The sequence below is a fragment of the Trichechus manatus genome, unplaced genomic scaffold, assembly GCF_000243295.1.
Source record: "Trichechus manatus latirostris isolate Lorelei unplaced genomic scaffold, TriManLat1.0 scaffold00084, whole genome shotgun sequence".
Taxonomy (NCBI): Eukaryota; Metazoa; Chordata; class Mammalia; order Sirenia; family Trichechidae; genus Trichechus; species Trichechus manatus.
The window spans coordinates 347,502-370,753 of NW_004444020.1; the positions used below are offsets into that span (position 1 = coordinate 347,502).

General features: G+C 39.7%; 1 protein-coding gene across 3 annotated transcripts in view; it reads right to left on the minus strand.

The window, feature by feature from the left end:
- Positions 1 to 1,217: 1,217 nt before the first annotated feature.
- Positions 1,218 to 23,252, minus strand: part of PIK3R4 (phosphoinositide-3-kinase regulatory subunit 4) — an 84,961-nt gene continuing 62,926 nt past the window's right edge. For 2 of the 3 annotated variants that reach the window (XM_023735939.1, XM_004381391.2), the window contains exons 14-20: positions 17,478 to 17,642; positions 12,849 to 13,060; positions 11,000 to 11,131; positions 7,175 to 7,275; positions 6,417 to 6,505; positions 5,990 to 6,098; positions 1,218 to 1,714 (exon numbers count right to left, since the gene is read on the minus strand). In XM_023735939.1, the coding sequence (XP_023591707.1) occupies positions 1,544 to 1,714; positions 5,990 to 6,098; positions 6,417 to 6,505; positions 7,175 to 7,275; positions 11,000 to 11,131; positions 12,849 to 13,060; positions 17,478 to 17,642 (979 nt within the window). In that variant the 3' untranslated portion in view covers positions 1,218 to 1,543. The remainder of the gene's footprint in view (positions 1,715 to 5,989; positions 6,099 to 6,416; positions 6,506 to 7,174; positions 7,276 to 10,999; positions 11,132 to 12,848; positions 13,061 to 17,477; positions 17,643 to 23,252) is intronic. The other variant, XM_023735940.1, reaches the window with a different exon arrangement.

The following is a 23,252-nucleotide window of genomic DNA, read 5'->3' on the forward strand; positions in this document are numbered from 1 at the left end:
AACTAAAATATTTTGAGTACAATAAACCCTTCTGCAAGTGGATAAGAATTAAATGTCGAGAATTAAGTCTGTGTACAAAGGCTAATCCATAACGTTGATGGGTTTTATCTTAATAGGAAAAATCAATTTTGGTCATTTAAAAATTAACATGAATTTCTGACATGTTTTTAACAGTTTAATCCTTTGTTTTTTTCCTTCTTTTTCATGTGTTAAACAAACAAAAAAAAATCTACACTGAATAAAAAAGCAAGCTTATGGGCCAAGTTTCAGATTTTATAGTAAAGCCCATAAAAAAACAGTGATGATGGCCAAGAAGAGAGACATTTCTCTAGAGCTGATACACAGGACGTCGATTCTACAGTGAAAATAACTAATAAGGCAGACTATAAAATATACAGGAAGAAAGACAGGATAGCAGAGCAGAAAGAATATACTACAGAGAGTGCAGAGAGTGGGGCATTAGGTCGACTTCTGTTACTGGTTCCTGGTTCCTTGTGACTCAGTTCATCTCTTCGCCTCTGAACAAATGCTGCTTGCTGCAGAGTTTATCCCTCTGTTAAAGTTTACTGTTAAAAACACTACCAAAAACAAAACAAATTCTTAAAGGAGCCCTGGTGACTCAGTAGTTAAGCACCTGGCTGCTAACCGCAAGGTCAGCAGTTCAAACCCACCAGCCGCTCCATGGGAGAAAGATGTGGCAGTCTGCTTCTGTAAAGATTATAGCCTTGGAAACCCTATGAGGCAATTCTACTCTGTCCTACAGGGTTGCAGTGAGTCAGAATCGACTCAACAGTAGTGCATTTGGTTCCACCCTGCTAACTCAGAACTGAAGCTACTCCTGAAGTCCACTTTTCAGCCAAAGATTAGACAGGCCTATAAAACAAACAATAACACACGTCAGGAACATGATTCTTAGTTCAGTCAAGTATACGAGACCAAATGGACACCTTCCCAAAATCAAAGACAAGAGGGCAGGACTGGACAGTTAAACTGGACAAATGGACATGGAGAATCCAGGGTAGAACGGGAAAGGGGGAGAGGGCTGACACATTGCAGGGATTGCAACCAATGTCACAAAACAATCTGTGTATAAATTTTTGAATGAGAAACTAATTTGCACCATAAACTTTTACCTAAAGCACAATAAAATAAAATTAAGATGTTTGAATATAGTTTATTGACTGGTTTGAACAGCATTTTTAATAGCAAAAATGTGTTTACATTATAATAGTTTACAACCATCTTTCCAACCATCTTATTCAATACAAAGTAACTGGAGATCATATATGCCTTAGCATTTGAATTCCTCACCTCCATGACATATACAATAAAATCTTACAGAGATATATGCACAGGTATACTAGTCAAGTACTACCTTAACCACCTTGGGTGGAATTTATTTAATCATGAATCAGTAATATAGAGACATGATTTTGAAAATTAAACAAATGAATCTGCTCACTTCTGCTCTCTAGAAATACATTTTCTCTTGAGTTATAGTATATTTATAGCTTTATTACAAATAATACAAATCACTAAGTTTTTATTTCCAGACCTTAACAATCCCATCTCTAGAAGCAGTGACGATGAAGCCCTGTGTTGTCTGGAACGTGGCAACATCCGTGATGATGTCGTGGTGTCCCATAGGCAGAGACTCTGGGCCCCTCCGAGGGGCGTCATCACTTGGTCCTACTTTCTGCTTGTTCTGAATTTCCTGTTTCATGATTAAAAGTCAAGGAGAAAGCCAAGAGTTAAAAGCCTGTATCATATTCTGTGTCTTGCTGTATTCTTGCTTCTAGGATATCTGTATCTATATATCTTTTATTTTAAGTTAACACCTTTCATCACATTCTTTTGTGAGGTACCCATGCTTCACCTTTTGTGAAGTCACAAATAATATACTGAATGAAAGAAGTAAAGAGAGGGTCCAAAATGATGCTCTAGGTTTCCAGACACTGGATTTCATGAGTAGCCACTTAAAAATAAGGAAAACTTATAAACAAGCAAATAGTCTGTGCATATTAACATTGGTCAACCTCATAAGAAAAAGCTAAGGGAAAGAATAAAACCGAAAGAGGTATAAATGACCACAACATAGGAAGTAAATACACATCAGATGTTCAGTATTTCTAAAGCTCATTATGACTTGTCGTGGAAGGAAGCACACTTTCATTTACTGAGCACCTACTCATTTGTAAACGGAAATAACAAAAGCACTTCCTTATAAAGTTGTCTTAAAGACTGAGAAAATGTATTAAGTATACCATTCATTTATTTTTTAAAGAACACGTTTTCATGAAGACTACCTGTATTTTCAGTTTAAGAAAAATGCACCCTGTATATTTGTCAATGATGGTAAAAGAGCCACTATAATAAAATCATCTCTATAGAACCAGAACTTTTCAATCAGATGTCTAGTGGAGGTCTGGCTGGTCCTCAGAACAGGGGCTTCATTTGGTGTCCCTGGATCTGATGCCAAAAGGTTTCTGGTCCTGCCCAAGCCTGGAGAGACATGGATGCTTAGCACTGTAGAGAACTGGACTGATGTTAACAGGTAGCAATTATAGCAGCCCTCTGACTTACAGGTCAAATGCCATTTTACTTAGAGGCAATGGCTTATTTTTTTGTCAGGTTTCTTTAGAACTAATATAAAAGGACTTGTAACTATAAAGTAAGGAGACAGAATCAGGCTTTTATTCTATAGGCACTTCTATCTATGGTTACAACTTGCTACTCCACCATTTCTTCCTGTTGACTCAGGTGGAATTCTTTCTAAGAAAGAATAACCTACTGCCAATGAAAGAATCAGTAAGAAATCTCTAACTGAAAATGAAATCAAAGCTTTCATTAAAAAAAAAAAGTCCTGAGTGGTAGTTAAAAACAAATGAACATATATATAACTTCACTAAAAGACATGTGCTATGGTTTCATGGGGCATCCCAGTTAACTGGCCTAATACTGTGTTTAGTGCTTCTGTTCTACCTCCTAGGTTGTTGCGTAGAGCCTAGGGTCTTAAAAGCTTGCAAGTGGCCATCCAAAGTACAATTGGTCTCTATTTGCCTGGAGCAACAGAGGAAGAAGGAGAGTCAGGAACAGGAGGAGGAAATGGAATATATAGCTAATTGCCGCCATATACAACAGCCCTCTTTGCCATGAGACCAGAAGAACTGGATGGTGATTGGCTACTGCTATTGAAGAGTCTGATCAAAGATTCTATAGAAGAATCCTGAACAAAAGAGCAAAAGTACAGAACAGAATTTCAAATTCTCATGAAATCCAGACTTTCTAGAGCCATGGAAGCTGGATGAACTCTTCAAACTACTGCTCTGATATAACCTTTAAACCTTAAACCAAAAATATGCCCTGAAGTCTTCTTAAAACCAAACAATAACAAATGCTGGCAAGGTTGTGGGGAGACTGGAACTCTTATACCCTGCTGGTGGAAAAGTAAAATGGTACAACCACTATGGAAAATGGTATGATGCTGCCTTAAAAAGCTAAAAATAGAAATACCATATGATCCAGCAATCCCATTGCTAGGTATATATCCTAGGGAAACAAGAGCTGTCACACGAATAGACATATGCACACCCATGTTCACTGCAGCATTATTCACAACAGTGGAAAGATGGAAACAACCTAAGTGCCCCCCAAAGGATAAATGGATAAACAAACTATGGTACATACACACAATGGAATACTACGCAACGATAAAGAATAGTGATGAATCCGTGAAACCCAACATGGATGAATCTAGAGGACAATTATGCTGAGTGAAATAAGTCGATCACAAAAGGACAAATACTGTATGAGACCACTATCACAAATAGGCAAGAAAAGGTTTACACACAGAATGAAACATTTTTTGATGATTATCAGGGATGGGAGGGAGAAGGAGGGAAAATCACTAACTAGAGAGTAGACACATGTTAACTTTGGTGAAGGGAAAGGCAGGACACAACATGGGGAAAGTCAGCAAAACATGACCAAGGCAATGGATGACACTGAGAGGTCAGCAGGAATAAAAGGCAACAATGGTAAAGACTATAACATACACAGTCCTGCAACAAGAGTAATAACAAACAGTAATTTATGAGTGGATACATAGGTAAATATGTATGCTGAATAGGTGTGGGATGGCATACAGGAGTACACCCACATGCATATATAGGTTTGGCTGTGGATATTTCTACCTACATATTTGTATGTGCTGCATGTATATTCATATATATATAACACAGCACACAGGGGGCACAGTCATGGGAACATGCTAGACATAACCAAATACCTTGCGGTGAGTGAGTTACTAGGCTTGAAGGTTTAGGACCATAGTCTCAGAGGACATCTAGGTCAACTGCCATAAAACAGTTCATAAAAACAATGTTCTACATCCTACTTTGGTAAGTAGCGTCTGGTGTCTTAAAAGCCTGAGAGCAGCCATCTAAGATACAACTATTGGTCTCTTTTTGTCTGGAGCAAAGGAGAGTGAAGAAAACCAAAGATTCAAGGAAACAATTAGTCCAAAGGACCAATGGACCACAGGAACCACAGCCTCCACTAATCTGAGACCAGAAGGACTAGATGATGCCCGGCTACCACTACTGAACACTCTGACCAGGATCATAATAGAAAGTTAGAGTGGAAAAAAAATGTAGAACAAAATTCAAATTCATAAAAAAGACCAGATTTACTGGTCCAAGAGAGACTGGAGGAAACCCCGAGACTGTGGCCCTTACACACCCTTCTAACCTGGAACTACAGCCATTCCCAGGGATCACCTTTCAGCCAAATAATAGACAGGCCTATAAACAATAACACATGTGAGGAAAGTGCTCTTAGAACAATCATGTATATGAGACCAAAAGGGCAACATCTGCCCAAAAGCAAAGATGAGAAGGCAGGAAGGGGCAGGAAAACTGGACGAATGGAAATGGGGAGCTCACAGTGGTAATGGGGAGAGTGCTAACACATTGCAGGGATTGCAAACCAATGTCACGGAACAATTTGCATATAAACTATTGAAAGGGAAACTAATTTGCTCTATAAACCTTCATCTAAAGCACAATTAAAAAAAAAGTTTAGCTTAACTAGTCAAGAATGCCTGCCTTGAGGATTGTGACTCTTTTGAGATCTATCTATGTGGGATCAAACTGACAACAAAAAATCGAAAAAATAAATAGGAAACATACGGGTCAGCGAGTTTATGTTAATGAGGGAAGAACAACTCGGAAAAGGAGGGTGAGAATAGTTGCACAACTCAAAGAATGTAATCAATGTCACCAAATTGTACACGTAGAAACTATTGAACTGGTGTATGTTCTTCTGTGTGTATTCTCAACAACAACAAAAATAAAATAAATAATGTATTAAAAAAAGGCATGTGCTAGAATGTTCGTAACAACACTACTCATAATAGCCTAAAGCTGAAATCTCCCCAAATACCCATTAACAGGAAAATAGGTAAATAAATTGTGGTATACTCACTCAATGGAATAAAGCAATAAAAATGAATGAGTCACAACTACCCACGATAATATGAATGAATGCATCTCACAAACATCATACTGAGCAAAAGAAGTAATACACTGAAGTGTAAATACTGTATGGTTTAATTAATACAAAGTACAAACACGGGCAAAATTCGTCTATGCTGTTAATGTCAAGATAGCAAGAGGGTGGGGGAAATAGTGACTAGAACAGAGGGTGAGAAAGGGCTTCTGGAATGCTAGTAATGCCGTGTTGCTTGATCTAGTGTCATGAATATGTTTGCTCTGTGAAAATCCATTGAGTCCAAGGGCACTATGTGCACTTTCTATGTTTATTATATCTTAGTAAAAGTTCATTTAAAAAATACAGAAAAGCCAAGAGAAAATAACTTCTTAAACTCAAAGAAATACTGCCACCATTGGCCAATGACATTTCATCAACTCAATGTTTATGAAAGCCATTTTGTACCTACAAAAGCTGAAAGAAATAAAGACTACTGTACCTGGACGACTTCAGTGCCTTCAATTATCTTCCTGTAGTAGGACACAGATGGGGAACTAGTACCTCCTGCAACAATGTAGGACCTCTCTGGGTAAGCCAAGTCCCAAAACCTGGGGAGAGGAAGAAAATGGTAAGTAACCTCTGAAGGATAATGGGAGGAACTAATGATCGTTGGTTTACATTCATCAATGCACAGCTTATTTTCTTTTGCATTAGGAAAAGAGATTTTTCTAGAACTTATAGCATAAAATTAATTACAGATAAAATATTAACAGCTGTCCCTGCAAGATGTTAATGATTTTAAACATTACAATGATGCTAATAACTATAATAAATAACAGCTTTATATGAACCAAAGTATCCATCCACATTTTATAATCCTTCTCTGTAAGTCTTATGTGTTAAGCATTCTTTAGACAATACTGTACCTTATTTTCATGTCTGAGCCAGCTGTTAGCAGGATAGGATTTCCATCTGCAGGACTACAGTAGATACCATGAACACTGTGAGAAGAAGGCTTAAGAGAAATAAATATGGAGTCAAATAAAAGACATCAATACATTTCATAAATGACGGTACATTTTCAAAGGCAAGTTAACTATTAGTAGCTTTACAGACTATAGGCACCTGGTTAGCTGATGAAATGAGAGATCAATTTGCATATGTCATAGCTACTTCTTTCTCTGAGACTTTAAAATGTGTTTGCTTTCTACTACTCTGAAGCAAAGCCTGTTCAGCTCCCTGAAATTTTCTATTTTCATTTTCATGACCACCCTGAGCAGGACCCCAACTAAAGAAGAAAAAAAATATTTCCTGCCTTTTGCCTCAACAAGGCAACATGACAATTAAAAACAAAAGTATACGTTAGAGGATCATGTTCCATTTTTTAATAATCTAAACTTCAATATGGGATTTTCCTAATTATCCCACACCTTACTGGGGTTTCAAAAAGACATCACAAGCTTTATGGAGCTAGCAACCAAAACATCCAGTGAAGCAGACACTAGGACGCCTAAGGAACTGGAAAACAACTGTGCAGCACTAGCCCCATGATACCTGATTTTATTAAAAACCCAAATTTCAAACATAACCCAAAAGCCCAACAGATACCATGCTTGGTATAATGCCTGAAAGTGTTTAGATGTGGTAAATAATACTGGCCATCATAGAAAAACTGGAGCCAAACCTGTAACTCAGAAAGAGGTGGTGCACTGCTGGCCCAGAGAGTAAATCTTCTGTCACCAGTCTCCATGTCCCACATGGACACTTCATTGTTGCCCTGAACAGCTGAGGGAAACAAAGACCAGAACCATTACTCAAAAAGGAGGACTTTGTTCTCGGACCTTTCACATCTTGGCAGATGATACAAGTCAGCCTGTACTGATTCCCATTTTTTCCCATCCTGTGAGAAATACTGACCAGTGTTTTTAAATAACATCATGACCCTGTGACTAGACTGAATGAGTGCAAAAATACAATATTTTTAATAACCTCACCATAAATATTTACTGGTCTCCAACCAAGTGGAGAGAAAGGCAAATCATAAGCAGATCTTGCCCTCAAGAAATCTACGGCCTGGAAATGAAGAAAACAATGTGCAAGCGTAAGACAACGAGAGCAAAACAGAAAAGTGTAAAGTTCCACCTGAAATCAAGGAAGGAAAAGATCATATGCAGTGAATAAGAATCTAGGTCACTTCATGGAGAAGACATTTCAGCTGGGACTAAAAGAACAAGTAAAACTGGAAAACTGGATAGATACAGGTAGAGGGTGGACCATTTCAAGCAGAAAGAATGGAATGAGGAAAAAACACAAATGCAAAAATCTCTAGGCATTTTGAGGAAACATGGTTAGTTGGTTCAACTGAACCCAGTTGTGACAGGGAGGAGTGGGAGATGGAGGGTGGGGAGGAGTGGGAGATGGAGGGTGGGGAGGAAAGAAAGGTGAAGGCAGATTACAGAGAACTGGGACTACAGAATTAAGATGGGTAGACATTATCTCTTAGGCATTTTGGAGCAGGGGGCATGACAACAATCCACGAAACCCACTGCAATTGAGTCAGTTCTGACTCATAGCAACCCTACAGGACAGAGTAGAACTGCCCCATATGGTTTGCAACGAATGGCTCATGGATTCGAACTGCCAACCCTTTTAGTTAACAGCCAAAATCTTAACCACTGTGCCACCAGGGCTCCAACTTGGTGGTGCAGTGGTTAAAAACTTGGCTGCCAACCAGAAGGTTGGCAGTTCAAATCCACCAGCCACTCCCTGGAAACTGTGTGGGTTTAAGTTCTACTCTGTCCTATAGGGGCACTATGAGTCGGAATCGACTCAATGGCAACAGGACAACATCCTGACTTCATTAATTCATCAACACTTACTGAGCCAGTAATATTTACTATGAGCTACTCACTGTCCCAGGCACTGAGGAAAACATGATGAACAAAGTGGAAGAATTTTGTTTTATGGAACTTACATTCTGGTGAAGATAATAAACAAAAAAATACAAAGGCCCTGAAGCAGGAGTGTTCTCAGTTCAAGGAGTAAATCAGGAGGCCAGTGTGGCTGGAGCAGTGTGGATGGGAGATTAGCAGGAGAGCGAGTAGTAGCGCTGGTCATCTTCCATTTACCACTCTAACGCTGACCCGTATGGACACATCAACAGGCTCCTGTGCCTCTGCTTCTAGATGGGTTCATCCTGTGAAAGGCTAAGCAATGGCCCCCAAAGATATCAAGCTCCTAATCCCTGGATCTATGAATGTTACCTTATATGGCAAAGTGACTTCGCAAACGTGATTAAGAACTTTGAGACAGATTATTTCTGGATTACCTGGGTGGGCCCTAAATACAATCAAAAGTGTTCTTCTAAGAGAGGCAGAAGGAGATCTGACAGCAGAAGGAAGCAATGTGACAATGAGGCAAGACGCTCTGCTACTAGCTTTGAAGATGCAGGAAGGGGCTATGAGCCAAGGAATGCAGCTCTAGAAGCAGGAAAAGGCAAGGAAACAGATTCTCCCCTAGAGCCTCTAGAGGGAATGCAGCCCTGCTGACACCTTCATGTTGGTCCAGTGAAACCCGTTTCAAATTTCTGGCCTGCAGAACTGTTAGAAAATAAATGTGTTGTTTTAAGCCACTAAATTTGTGGTACTTTGTCACAGCAGCCACAGGAAACTAATACAAACCTCTGGGGAGCCCCAGCAGGAAGTCAAAGGGAGGCAGGGAGAGTCAAGTCAAGGTGAGTATTTCAGGCTGCTTGTGTGTCTCACCCAAAAATCACCACTCTTCTCATGGAAGCCTTCTCTGTTCAACTTCCTCTTTCCAAATTCCAGTAACCATTCCCTCCCCTCAAACCTTCTACTACTACTCTGTTACTAGCCCTGTGTTTCTGTACTATCTTTTGTGACGCCCCTATACCCACACCTTTGTAAACAGTTCCTTTGAAAATGAATCCTCCTCAAATTATCCTAGCTTGAGTGTGCTGTATGTTTCCTGTTGGAACCCTGAGTGATAAAGGTCAGAGAGGTAGCAGGGTCCTAGAACCTATAAAGCCTTTTGGGCCATAATGGGAGTTTGGCTGTTACTTGGGATGAGAAGCCATTGGAACGTACTGAACAGAGGACAGAAAGAGTCTTAAGAGGCAAGGGTAGAAGCAACAGGGAATTAAGAGGATATTGTAGTAATGGGGACAAGAGACTATGGTGGTTTGGACTAGGGAGACAGTGATGGAAGTAGTAAAAAGTGGTCAGATTCTGAATATTTTTTAAGATAGAACTCGATACGAGGCTTCTCTGCCTTAGTACCTAAAAGAACAGGGCTGTCGTATGCTGAGAGAGTACTGTAGGAAAGCAGGTTTGTCTCAGGGTAGGAGGTAGTGGTGGGGGCACTGGCGGAGAGGAAATCAACTGTTCAGTTTGGACATGTCAAGTTTAAGATGACTACTGGACATCTTAGGGGAGATTTTAAGTAGACAGAGACAAGAATCTGAATTTCAAGGGAGATGTCAAAACCAGAAAGATAAATTTGATATTTAAAGCACAGGACTGGATGAGATCACAGAAGGATTCAGTGTAGAGGAGAAGAGGTTAGTTAAGACTGTGCCCTGAGGCAGACCAAGATTTGAAAGTCAGGAAAGTAGGAGGAACAAATAGATCAATGAAGTAGGAGAACCAAGAGAGTGATGCCCTTGAAACCAGGTAAGAAAAGTATTTTGGAAAGATGGAAATGATCAACTGACCAAATGAGTAAGCAAGAGGAGGAGTGAGGAATGGCCATGGAATTTGGCAACATAGTGACTTCAACAGTAGCAGCGTATGAGATGGACTGTGTTATGAAAAGGGACTAGAAAGAGCCTAGAGGCAAGAGGACCAATGAGGAAACATAAGAATAACAAGAGCTACAATTTATCAAGCACTAATTGTATGCCAGGCTATGTATTTTACATGTTTTATCTCAAATTCTTACAACTCTGCAAGGTAAGTGCTTTTAAACACATTTTACAGATGAGGAAAATCAATTTCAAAGATCTGTCCAAGTGTCTTGCCCAAGAATCTACACAGGAAAAAGTGAGTGCCCAATGAAGGCAGTGAGATTCAAAACCAAAAGGAAGGGAAGCCTATGAGAAACACAACAGACAGATCAACAAGAAATGGCAATTGAAAAGGATGCATCAAGGTTTCTAACTCAGATTTCTAGAAAGATAGTAACAGTTCTAACAAAAATAGACACAGGAAAAAGAGAAATGGAATGGGAGATGGTAAAGGGACAGTTAGAAATGAAGGAGGGTGATGGTGACTGATAAGATCATTTTTAAACATCATAAATATGAGACACCAGTGAGATATCAGTAGTGGGAACTTCTACGGTCAGAACAGAGCAGACTCAAGCATTTGGTCTAAATGTAAAACAAAGAAAAAAAAACAAAAAAACTCTAGCAACATGAGTCTTGACAGCAGGATTATTATCCACTTTCCAAGAAAATCCCCAACATGTGAAAGCCAGCCCTCCATTTTACCTGCAATCACCCAGGACTGATACAGAGGGTGCATTGAGAGTCGCCTGATTCGAGCCCTAGAAGGATGACAGTGACTGGAAATTGGCAACTGGAACCTCATGTCCCAACAGGCCATGGTACCACAGCTTGTACCTTAAAGAAAAAGAGCACAAGTGGACAGTCATCTAATGATCAAGACACATCAGGCTGCATTTACACAAATGGTAAAGACCATTAGCTTTGTATAAATGTATTCTGAAACTGCCTTAGTCATTTAGAAAAAGGCTTTGTTTTCATGAAGCTGCTCTCCCAAGCACCTCTAGCTGTTAAATAACAAAGATACGAAGTGTTTATCACAATGCTATTACTGAACTATTTAATGAATGTAAATTGAAAATGAGCAATTCATTAACTACTGGCACTGTTATTAACTGCCAAAGGTACCCACAAAAACAGAAGCTCTAGAGAAGATATAAACTGAATTTGGTAGTCAAAATGTTCAGGATGCCTTAAAGAACCAGAGATGTTTTGCTGGCATTCAACGATCACTTTACCAGTCCCAAAGTGGCAGCAGCTCTGTAGTTATCATTCGATTTCAATCATTTCCAGGTGCCCTTCTCTCCAAGATAGTCTGGGGACAGGTATGGGTGTACAAGTACAGTAAAACTGGAGTACCTGTATGTGCATCAGCCCGTGACAACGCAAACCCCCTTTGGGAAAGCCCCCTAATCCAGAAAGAACAATGCCTGCTCCAAGACTGGCAGCTTGTCATGACAGAGGCAAAGAGCACATTCTTGGATTGGTCTCCAATTCCAGTGAAGAGAAGGCGGGTAGGAAAAGATAAAAGGCACAGCCGGGTCCCTTGCTTGTCACCACATCACACTCCAGGACAATGGCTCAAAGAGCTACAGGCAACACTGGTTACACTCTTCCATGATGATCAAAGTGCCTAAGAGGCATCGATGTGATTTGCTAGTTTACCAGGTGTGCAATATTTACAATATTTATCCTTCTAGGCCAAGTATTACATCTTCCTTACCTGTGCAGTTTATTCACACAAAAGGCAAAAAATAATGCATTCCATATAAAAAGCAATAAAAAAAAGAGCAGGTAACAGTATCACTAATGTAAGTTGGGGAATCTAGAAAACTAAATGTAAGTACAGCAGATTATAATTCCTCTGAATAAGAATGCAAAATGGGGGGGTGGGGAACAGACATGGTAGCTTCTCAAGGGGCGGGCTTGAAGTCCTTATGGGGGAAAAAGGTGAAACTAAAAACAGACCAAAGAAGCAAACAAGCTCACCCAGTACTTCTTTAGCCTCTGGGGAAAAGGGGGGCGTGGAGAGTAGTGAGGCAAGAAACTGCTGTTCAGGTCCTCTCCCATACCAAGATAATGCCTTTTACCTCTTTAAATCCTCAAAGCAGCCATTGAAAGGATTAGCTCCATTTGAAGATAAGGAAACTGAGACTCAGAGGAGTTAAGTAGCTTGCCTGAAGTTACTGGAATTTAAAACGTGTCTACCCAAACTCAAATGCTGTTTTCCATAAACCAAGCTGGCTGATTCCCTGGCAGAATAAGAGAACACTAGCAAATCAGATGACTACAATGATTATAGTGACTCACGTAAGAATGAGGAAAAAGAAGAAATTAATTGTTTTATGCCTTGAGATAGTGATTGCATCCTTTCAAGTCCATTTTTTAATTTAAAAAATTAAACTGCAAGTAGTTATAATTATGGTGAAAAAAAGGAGATGGCAAAAAAATCACCAATTTAAAAAAAAAAAGGGAAAAAGTCGCTTTCACAAGCTGGCAAGTCCAGGAGTACACAGCATTCACAACCCAGTCAGTGACGTGGAAGTCAGCTTACCAATGCAGAGCCAGCACTGGTGGATGTCCACAGCAAAGGAAGTGATGAGGCCTGACTTCAGATCGTGCTTTAATGTCCATGCATTGCTTGAAGACCGGAGGTCCCAGCCAATCAGCGAGCCATTCACAGTGGCATAGGCCAGAACAGACTGCGCACCAGAGTTGAAATGATGCATATCCACAACACAGCCATCCTCCTTCTGGTCTAAAATTCTAGAGAAATACACAAAGCAAGAGGCAAAGGCTTTTCCAACTACTGAAAACATGGCACCAGCTTCCACTTAAGATGAACTTATATTCTATCCCTGGTCGGGAAATAAAAACTATGTGACCGATCTAGCTGAGGCATTTTTAAAATATAATTTTGGACTTATAGAAGAGTTGTAAAAATCCTACAGAATGTTCCTTTATGCCCTTCACCCACCTTCTCATGTTAACATCTTACATAACCATAAAACAATTATCAAAACTAAGAAATGAACCTTCATATAATATTATTAAAGTGCAGAACATATTTAAATTTCAGCAGTTTTTCCACTAGTGCCCTTTTTCTGTTCCAGGATCCAGTCTAGAACACATGGAATTCAGTTTCCATGTCTCCTTAGTCTCCTCCCATCTGTGACAGTTCATTGTCTCTCATGACCCTGACATTTTTGAAGACTACTGGTTATTTTGTAGAATGTCTATCAATTTGGGTTTGTCTGATGCTTTTTCATGATTAGCCTGAGGTGATGTGCCCCTCTCAGTGCATCACAGAAGAAGTACATGACATCAGTGTGCATTACTGATGATGTTAACCTTGGTCATTTGGCTAAGGTGGTGTCTGCTAGGAGTTTCCACTGTACTTATTATTTTCCCCCCAATATTTGGGGGAAATACTTTGAGTCTACAGAAAATTCTTGTTTCTGCTAAACCGTTACACACAAATTTTAGCATCCATTGACGAACCATGCCTGCACCAATTATTTACTGTGGTATTCTAATGTTGACTTTCTGATTTCCCTCATTCATTCTACATTTATTAATTAGAATTCTTTTGTAAAGAAGAGTTGTCACTTTTGCGCCATTGGTTTATTTATTCAGTTACTTACTTGCATCAGTATGTGCTTATGGTTTTTTTTTTTTATTCATGAATTATAATCCAATACCATCATTATTTTTTTGCTCAAGTTGCTCTAACTTTGGCCACTGGAAGCTCTTTCAGATTGGTTCTTGTGCTCTTTTGATATCTTTTTTGAACACTTGCTAACTTTTTAGTACCAAAAGATGCTCCAGGCTTATCTTGTATCTTCCCCGCCTCAGGCCTAGAATCAACCAATCCTCCAAGGGGTCCTGGTTCCTTTTACTAGAATATAGTATTTAAACCACGATCTGGGCACCAAGTGTGCTCCATTGCTACAGGGATGCCCCTGCTTCTAGCCACTCTCAATGGACAGAGCTAATGAAATACATTGTCTACTATCTCATGCATGCAGACACATCTGTATTTCTTTGTGTGTGCATATACATGTACATATATGTAATACATACATGCATATATCTACACATATGTATATACATATATCATGAGTCCATGTCGATAAACTAATATCTCTGACTCCTATCCAGAACCAGGGTTCATTCCAGTTTCTCCCTTTCCTTACTTATAACTTCTTTCTCCAACAGTGAGAAATAATTTATTTGTTCAATTTTAATATATGTTTACAGTAGTTTCAGAATTATTAACGCACACCCCTGTGAAAACAACCAGAGTACAATATTTGTGTTTGGTTCCTTTTGTCATTAGCCTTGCAGTAAGTATCCAGTTAAAAACAATGTTTTCCAAAGTTACTCAGTTTGTCTCCTTTATTCCCCATCTCCTTCAATGTGATTATGTGATTCACTGGTAAAACAGATTCATTTGTCACAGACTGTATTCCATCTTTTCCCCACATTCTAGTTTATTGTTTTTTCTCAATTTACATACAGTAAAATTCACTTTTCATGGCATACAATTCTAAGGGTTTTGACAAATACATAGTCATGTATCTATCTCCACAGAACCATACAGAACAGTTGCATATCCCCAAAATTATCTTATACAGCCCCTTTGTGGTCAGCCCCTTCCCCTACTCACAACCTCTGTTTTCTTCTCTACAATTTTGCCTTTTCCAGAATATCATATAATTGAAAACATATTTTATATATATATATACAGCCTTTTGGGTCTGGTTTCTTTCATTTAACAAAATGATTTATGATTTATCAATGTTGCTGCATGAATCAATAGTTGTTTCTTTTTTATTTATTATTTATTTATTTTGCTGAGTTCTATTACATTGTATGGGTGTACCACTTTTTTCCAAGCTGAAGCACTCTTAAAAACCAAAAAGACCATTATAAAACAAACTAGCTGGCCTCCATAATCAGTACATGTCATGCTTTTGCACATAATGTTTTAGTTTTATCTCTTAGATTAGGGGTCAGCAAACACTTTCTGTAAAGAGCCAGATACCGTAAAGAGCCAGATAATAAGTATTTTAGGCTTCACAAATCACATACATCTCTGTTCCATATTCTTCTTTATTTTTTATACTATCTTTTGAAAATGCAAAAATCATTCTTAGTTTATAGGCCATACCATATAGGCTGTTGCTTGCTGGTCCCTGTCTTAGATAAACAAATAGTTACAAACATTCTAACTTTGACAGTTCCCTCTAGAGAGATGATGAAAAATCCAAACGACAAAATGTGAAAAGGTTCTATAGATTCTAATTATTAAGATCCATGACGACAATTGATGAATGAAACAAACAGGAAAAAAAAGGCTTATGCAAGGTTTCCTTGGAGCACACTGCTATCAAGCAGGGTGAAATCTACATACCCTGGTACAATCTCCCAGTCTAGGTAGTTAATGTTTGCTTAAAGACAGTGACGTTCACAGTAAAAGGTGCTGTTGGCTGAGAGGTAACTGTGCACAGTGTGTGTGTGTGTGTGTGTGTGTGTGTGTGTGTGTGTGTGTGTGTGTGTGTCTTGCCAGCACAGTCACCCCACATTTTCCCAGTATCTCTTTGTTAACTTACATGGAATCCAATAGGTATACTACTGTACAGTCATACTCTGATGAAAAGGATTTAAAAGAAAACTGGCAGGTATTTGTTTTTAGTTAAAGGCCGTATATAATATATCCTGGGCAAAAGCTGCCCAAATCTCTTCTGTGAATGTGTTGAAAATAAGTATTTTTAAATGCAAAACAAAAAATCCTAAGTGACTATTAAGGATTGAATTGTGTCCCCCAAAAATGTGTGTTAACTTGGTTAGGCCATGATTCCCAGCATTATGTGATTTTCCTATGCCTTGTAAATCCTACCTCTATGATGTTAACGAGGCAGGATTAGAGACAGTTATGTTAATGAGGCAGGACTCAATCTACAAGATTAGATTTTGTCTTAAGTCAATCTATTCTGAGGTAGAAAAGAGAGAAGCAAGCAGAGAAAACAGGGGGACCTCATACCACCAACAAAGCAACGCTAGGAACAGAGCACGTCCTTTGGACCAGAGGTTCCTACACTCAGAAGCTCCTAGACCAGGGGAAGATTGATGACAAGGACCTTCTTTCAGAGCCAACAGAGAGAAAGCCTTTCCCTGTTGCTGACGCCCTGAATTTGCACTTCTAGCCTACCAGACTGTGAGAGAATGAACTTCTGTTTGTTGAAACCATCCACTTGTGGTATTTCTGTAATAGCAGCACTAAGACAGTGACCCAACAAACATCTGTTTCTGTCTTAGTTGTTCAATGGCCATAACTTATCTAATAAACTGTAAGCATCTCCTCAACCTGCTTTCTTCCTGTAGGGCCCAGAACCTCTGGCACATGCCCTTCTCAACCACCCTGCTTTGGCAGGCTAACTCACATCTGGTCTCACTTCCCCCAGGCCTTCTTCCTAATCCCCTTCATGCTGGCTTCAGCTGTCCCTGTAACATAGCACATTTGTCTATTTCTTCCACTTGTGTTTCTTCCATGAAACTTTGGTTTCAAGAAAGCATAACATCTTCTTTGTCTTTGAATCCTCAGAGTCTAGTACATACTGGTCAGTTGAAAAACTGCTCTGTTTTGTCTTTAAATATCTTACCTTTCAGGTGTTTAATCTGTAAGTGACCATATCTGTAATAAGTGAAGAAAATTCTTAAATAAAAACAGCTAGTATTTTGTTTTAAAATAAGACAAATCATGTTCCCATCAATTACAGAGGCTTTAATGCCAAGTGACAGAATATTGACAACATCTGAGTTTTTTTTAATGAGGAACACTCATATTCTACACACCAGCCAGCTAGGGTTGAGACAGAAGATGTAACTGATAATTAGGTTACTCAGACAGATTCCAGTCTGGGATGAGCCACAAGTTGAAAGCTGCCCCTCTGACCATTGACAAACTGGCAGAAAATAAAACATGTAGACACGATTTGTTGAAACTAACTAGATGTGATAATTTTGAGTTGGAAGTGCAGTTTTATTTATTCCATGTGCTTAAAAAAAGAAGGACAATGTAAGAGGCCCTCAGCTGATCCAAACTACATGGGAGGGGAGAGGAAGTTAAATTAGCACAGTACACTACATACAAACTTCTAAAAAGACCAAAGATAGATACCTGCTTTGTAGAGGATGAATTTTAGGAGACTTGGGCAGCTTAGAAGCTTCTATCCCAAGAAGCTGGACAGCACCATTATCAGACGCTACAGCTAAGTAATGGGAACCCTGGCAGAATGTGAGCGTCTTGACACGTCCTCCGATTCGGCTATATGTAAGAATAGATCTAAATGAAAGAAAAATAAGATTTCATTTCTGAAAAGTCACAAAATGCATTATTATTGTTAATATTAAATAAATACCCGCATGACAATTAACAAACAATATTAATACTCTGAGGTCCATTTTATCTCCCTAGTCTTATAACAAAAACAAGAATCCCCCTCAAAAGCATTGGAATAAAATCACCTTTTCTTCTGATATCTCCAAATGGCCATCTTAACACAGTGCAGTTCTGCGTTAGAAAGACAGTTCTTCCTCCTTTCTAACCGGAAATCCCACACTGTGGTCGTGACCCAGTTATCCTCCAGCTCTTGTAATACTTTAAACCCTTAGTCTAACAACCTTCAGTTATTCTATACTTCCTAAAATGCAGTCTGGCAGAGCAGGAAAAGCACTGGCTTTGAAATCAAAGGCTTGAATTCCACTACTGACTACTTGTATGATCTTGGTCAAGCCATTTAACCTGTCCTGTGCCTCGGTTTACTGGTCCTATAGGGTCACTATAAGGATTGCATTACTTACCTAACTGGGTCATAATGAAGATTATAAATCATAAAACATTCAGAAATGCACAACTTTATTATAATCTTCAGTCTCTCCCACATACATGCTGACCACTTAAGCTGTCATTTCCATTGTTCTTCCTTAAATCCACTGCCAAACTTCTTGAAGATGCAACCTACACAGGGTGTCTCCCATTATCACCAATTCCCTCTGTTACTCCCCTCTGCATAGGTTGCATCCTGATCATTTTAAGGGGCCATACCTCTAAATGGTCACAAACCCCTAATCACCAAATTTATTAATCCATCTTTTGTAATTTATTTCATTTTATTATATCAGTTAATACATATTAAATCTACAAGCACTATTAAACTACAGAAAAGTAAAATCATTTATAATTCTACCACCCAGAGAGAAATGCTGTTAACATTTTATTATATATTCTTCCAAAGGGTTATCTATGCATATTCCAAACATACATACTTGCTTTTTTAAATAAATATGGAATATTTTGTATACTTTTTAAATATTGACCACTTATGTCTGGTTTACTTTTTTTTAATAATAGCTTTATTGAGATACAATTCACATACCATAAAGTATACAATTCAGTCATTTTTAACATAGAGTAAAACCTGCAAAAGCTAGAACCTGTGTAAGGCAGAAACCTGTCAGAGAAGGAAAACTCACTGAGTGTTTATGAGGTAGGATTCTTAACAGAGAGCGATAGAAAGGTGGTAAGACTGCACTCGGAAAAACAAGGCAGTCCCGTCGCATTTCAGCTCTCACAGGTTTCACTGTATTAACAGAGTTCTGCATATATCACCACTACCTAATTCCAAAACATTTTCATCAGCGCAAAAAGAAACCCAACCAATACCCATTAGCATTCACTTCCCTTCTCCCCGCTCCCCTAAGCCCTGGCTACCTTAATTTTCTATGGATTTGCCTATTCTGGACATTTACTAAAATTGGAATCATACAGTATGTCGCCTTTGGATCTGGCTTCTTTCACTTAACATGTTTTCAAGGTTTATAGCATGTATGAGTACTTCACTGCTTTTTATGCATGAATAATATTCTATTATATAGATACACCACATTTGTTAGTATCTGTCCATCAGCTGATGGATACTGTGGTTTCCACTTTTTGGTTATTTACTAGCCCCAACTGGTACTGCCTCCTCAGGCAGCTGCAATGTTAAACAGCTGCTGCTATTATTTTTGGCAAATGCCCTGTGGGTAGGGCTTTTCTCGCACAGCAAGCTCAATCAGGTCAACTAATAATAGGCTCTGAGGATGGAGCTTTTCGGTGGGCTCCCAGAAAGGCAAAATAGTGACACTTCTCTGAGACTTTGGGGGAGTTCCAAAGCCATTATGACCCCACTAGTGGCTACTCCGGAGCCCTGATGACACAGTGGTTAAGAGCTCGGCAGCTAACCAACAGGTTGGCAGTTTGAATCCACCAGCCGCTCCTTGCAAACCCTACGGGGCAATTCTACTCTGTCCTATAGGGTCACTATAAGCCGGAATCGACTCGATGGCAATGGGTTTGGTTTTAGTGGCTACTGTGGAGCACTGGTGGCACAGTGGTTAAAGCACTCAGCTGCCAAACAAAAGGTCAGAGGTTCAAACCACCAGCTGCTCCACGGGAAAAAGATGTAGCAGTCTGCTTCCCTAAAGATTTACAAACTTGCAAACCCCATGGGGCAGTTCTACCCTGTCTCACAGGGCTGCTATGGATCAGAACTGACTCGAAAGCAACAAGTGTGGTTTGGTTTAGTGGCTACTCCAAAAAATAAACCCACTGCAGTCAAGTTGATTCTGACCCATAGCGACCCTGTAGGACGGAGAAGAACTGCTCCATAAGGTTACCAAAGCTGTAATCTTTACGGAAGCTGACTGCTACATTGTCTCCCACAGTGCAGCTGGTGGATTCAAACCGCTGACCTTTAGGTTAACAGTCGAGCACTTTAACCACTGCACCACCAGGCTCCTTAGTGGCTACCACACTGCTGATTTTCACAGCTAACATAGCTGTGGGGCAATTAGTTTTCAAGGTTACCACTGCGTTGGGAAAAAGCGGATGGGATTTCAAAAAGTTACCATTAAGTCGATTCCAACTCATGGCAACCCCACGTGTGTCAGAGTAGGGTTTTCAATGGCTGATTTTTCAGATCACCAGGCCTTTCTTCTGGGGCATCTCTGGGTAGATTCAAACTTCTAACCTTTCAGTTAGCAGCGAGCAAGTTAACTGACTGCACCACCCAGGGACTCAGGCACGGGGTTAGGGCAAGTTAAACACCATCTGGTTCCGTGTTCTTACAGATACAGAGATTTAGTTGTTTTTCTTCAGTAAACACTCTTTGGATTGTTGTAGTCCTTTAGTTAATTTCCAAAGTTCTGAAAAAGTTGGAGTTGACAGATTTCTGCCAGTTTATGGAGGAGCAGATTTTCAGAGATCCTTACACTGCCATAATAAAAATAGAATGCCTGCATGCTCTTAAAAACATACTTTTAAACAAAATACATCAATATTATCTTTCATATCAAAAAAATTTATTTACACAACATTATTTTTATAGTCCCACCATGACTTACCCAATTTCACCCTTGCTGCAGTTTTAGGTTGCATCTAGTTTTTTACTGTAAAGAAAGCAAAGCTGAACAGCCTTAAAACTAAATCTCTGAGCTTATTCTTAGTTATTTCCTTAGGATATGGACATAGTAAAAGCTTGTGACATGTACTGTCAAAAAACCCTCCAGCGAAAATGTATCAACTGCATTCCACCAGAGGGCACTGTATAAAAATGTCCAATGGCCTGACTAGGTTTCATGCTACTTGGGTTTTGAGAGCTGTCTTTGGGTCCATTTCTTAAAACTCTCTCTTCTGTTGTAGTCTGTGGTATAACTTATCTGGTTTTTTCTCTCTCCTTTTCTGGCCCCACTCTTCCTGTCCCCCGGCTTCAATTTCCTAAGACGCAGGCCTCAGACTTTTGTTGCCCTTTACATTCCCTCTCCTTCAGAGTAGTCATAACACTCAAAAACTTCAACTGTTAACACTACCAATGATTTCAAAATACGTAACCTTTCCTGCACACCCTCATATTGATCCAACTCTTCACTTTGACACAGCTCCACTTAGATGCTGTAATCTCAAATTCAACAAGTGCCAAGTGATCGATCTCCCCTAAAATTAAGAAGCTAAATAAGCCAGAAATAGGACAGCATGAGAAGCAGACATGGAAAATATATTATGTGATATTACATACGATATTATAAAGGAGTAAACTGAAAATCTCTGCAAAATTTTAGAAAAACAGCAGTTTTTCAAGAACTAACCCCATGGGACAAATCTGAAAGTCTAACTCAAACAGGAAAGACGAAAACGGCAGAGCCAAGAACCAAGTGGCCTAAATCACCACTCATAATTCAATGAGAAAGTCAGAACTGGGAACTGGCTGGTCAGCCAAAAGAATGCAAGGGCGAAAAACCTCAGTAGTCAGAATGTACTAGAGTAACATTTCCTAAGAAGAAACATCAGTTTTGCTGCTCTTGCCCTACCACCAGCTGGCAATAATAATGGTCACCTTCTCCTCTTGTCAGTCCATGAAGGCATGTGATGAAGGCAATACATTTCCCTGCTCCTCACCTTGGACCTGGGACACAGCACATCCAAGCCAAGGCCCACTGCATACCACCACCAAGAGGTGGAATGTTACTGCAGAGCAAGAGAGCCGCTGCCTCCAGAGGAGGGCCAATGTCCTAATCCACACTTCCCAAAGACTATACAGCGAGCTAAATCACCACAGTTTCTGGGATAGCAGTGTCTGAAATGTGATGCTGGGATACAAAAGCATGGCTCTGTAGCAAGAATCACATGGGAATTAACAAGTGGCGGGCGGGGAGAGGAGGAGGTTTGCAAAGTGCTTCTGAAGTTTCCTCATATAAATGAAACGTATCCTCCTAATAAAAAGGATAATGAATTGATGATGATAATAATGAAGAACCACCTAGAAAATAAATGATCAGAAGAGGTGTTTAAAATGCTTATCAAAATGCTAGTCAATGGTGGGAAAGAAATCAAACGAATGGCTGCAGGTTGAAGCGGAGCAGTAGGGACTGAATGCAAAGGGACATGCGGTAACATCCCGGTGTGAGGGTCATGTTCTGTATCTTCACAGGGTTAGGTTGCACAGTGCATGTGTTTGTCAGAACTCACAGTATGCTTCATTTAAGATCTGTGGACCTCACGTTGTTGCTGTTAGATGCCGTCAATTCCAACTCATGGCGACCCTATGCACAACAGAATGAAACACTGCCCAGTCCTGAGCCATCCTCACAATCATTGCTATGCTTGAGCCCACTGTTGCAGCCACTGTGTCAATACATCTCATTGAGGGTCTTCCTCTTTTTTGCTGATCCTCTACTTTACCAAGCACGATGTCCTTCTCCAGGGACTGATCCCTCCTGATAACATGTTCAAAATATGTGAGACACAGTCTCGCCATCCTTGCTTCTAAGGAGCATTCTGGTTGTACTTCTTCCAAGAGATTTGTTCGTTCTTTTGGCAGTCCACGTTCTTCGCCAATATTCTTCAATATTCTTCACCAACACAATTCAAAGGCATCAATTCTTCTTCCATCTTCCTTATTTACTGTTCAGCTTTCACATATGAGGCGACCGAAAACACCATGGCTTGGGTTAGGCGCATCTTAGTCCTCAAGGTGACATCTTTGCTTTTTAACACTTTAAAGAGGTCTTTTGCAGCAGATCTGCCCAGTGCAATGCATCTTTTGATTTCTTGACTGCTGCTTCCATGGGTGTTGATTGTGAATCCAAGTAAAATGAAATCCTTGACAACCTCAATCTTTTCTCTGTTCACCATGATGTTGCTTATTGGTCCAGTTGTGAGGATTTTGTTTTATGTTGATGTGTAATCCATAGTGAAGGCTGTTGTCTTTGATCTTCAGCAGTAAGTGCTTCAAGTCCTCTTCACTTCCAGCAGGCAAGGTTGTGTCATCTGCATAACGCAGGTTGTTAATGAGTCTTCCTCCAATCCTGATACCCCGTTCTTCTTATAGTCCGGCTTCTCAGATTATTTGCTCAG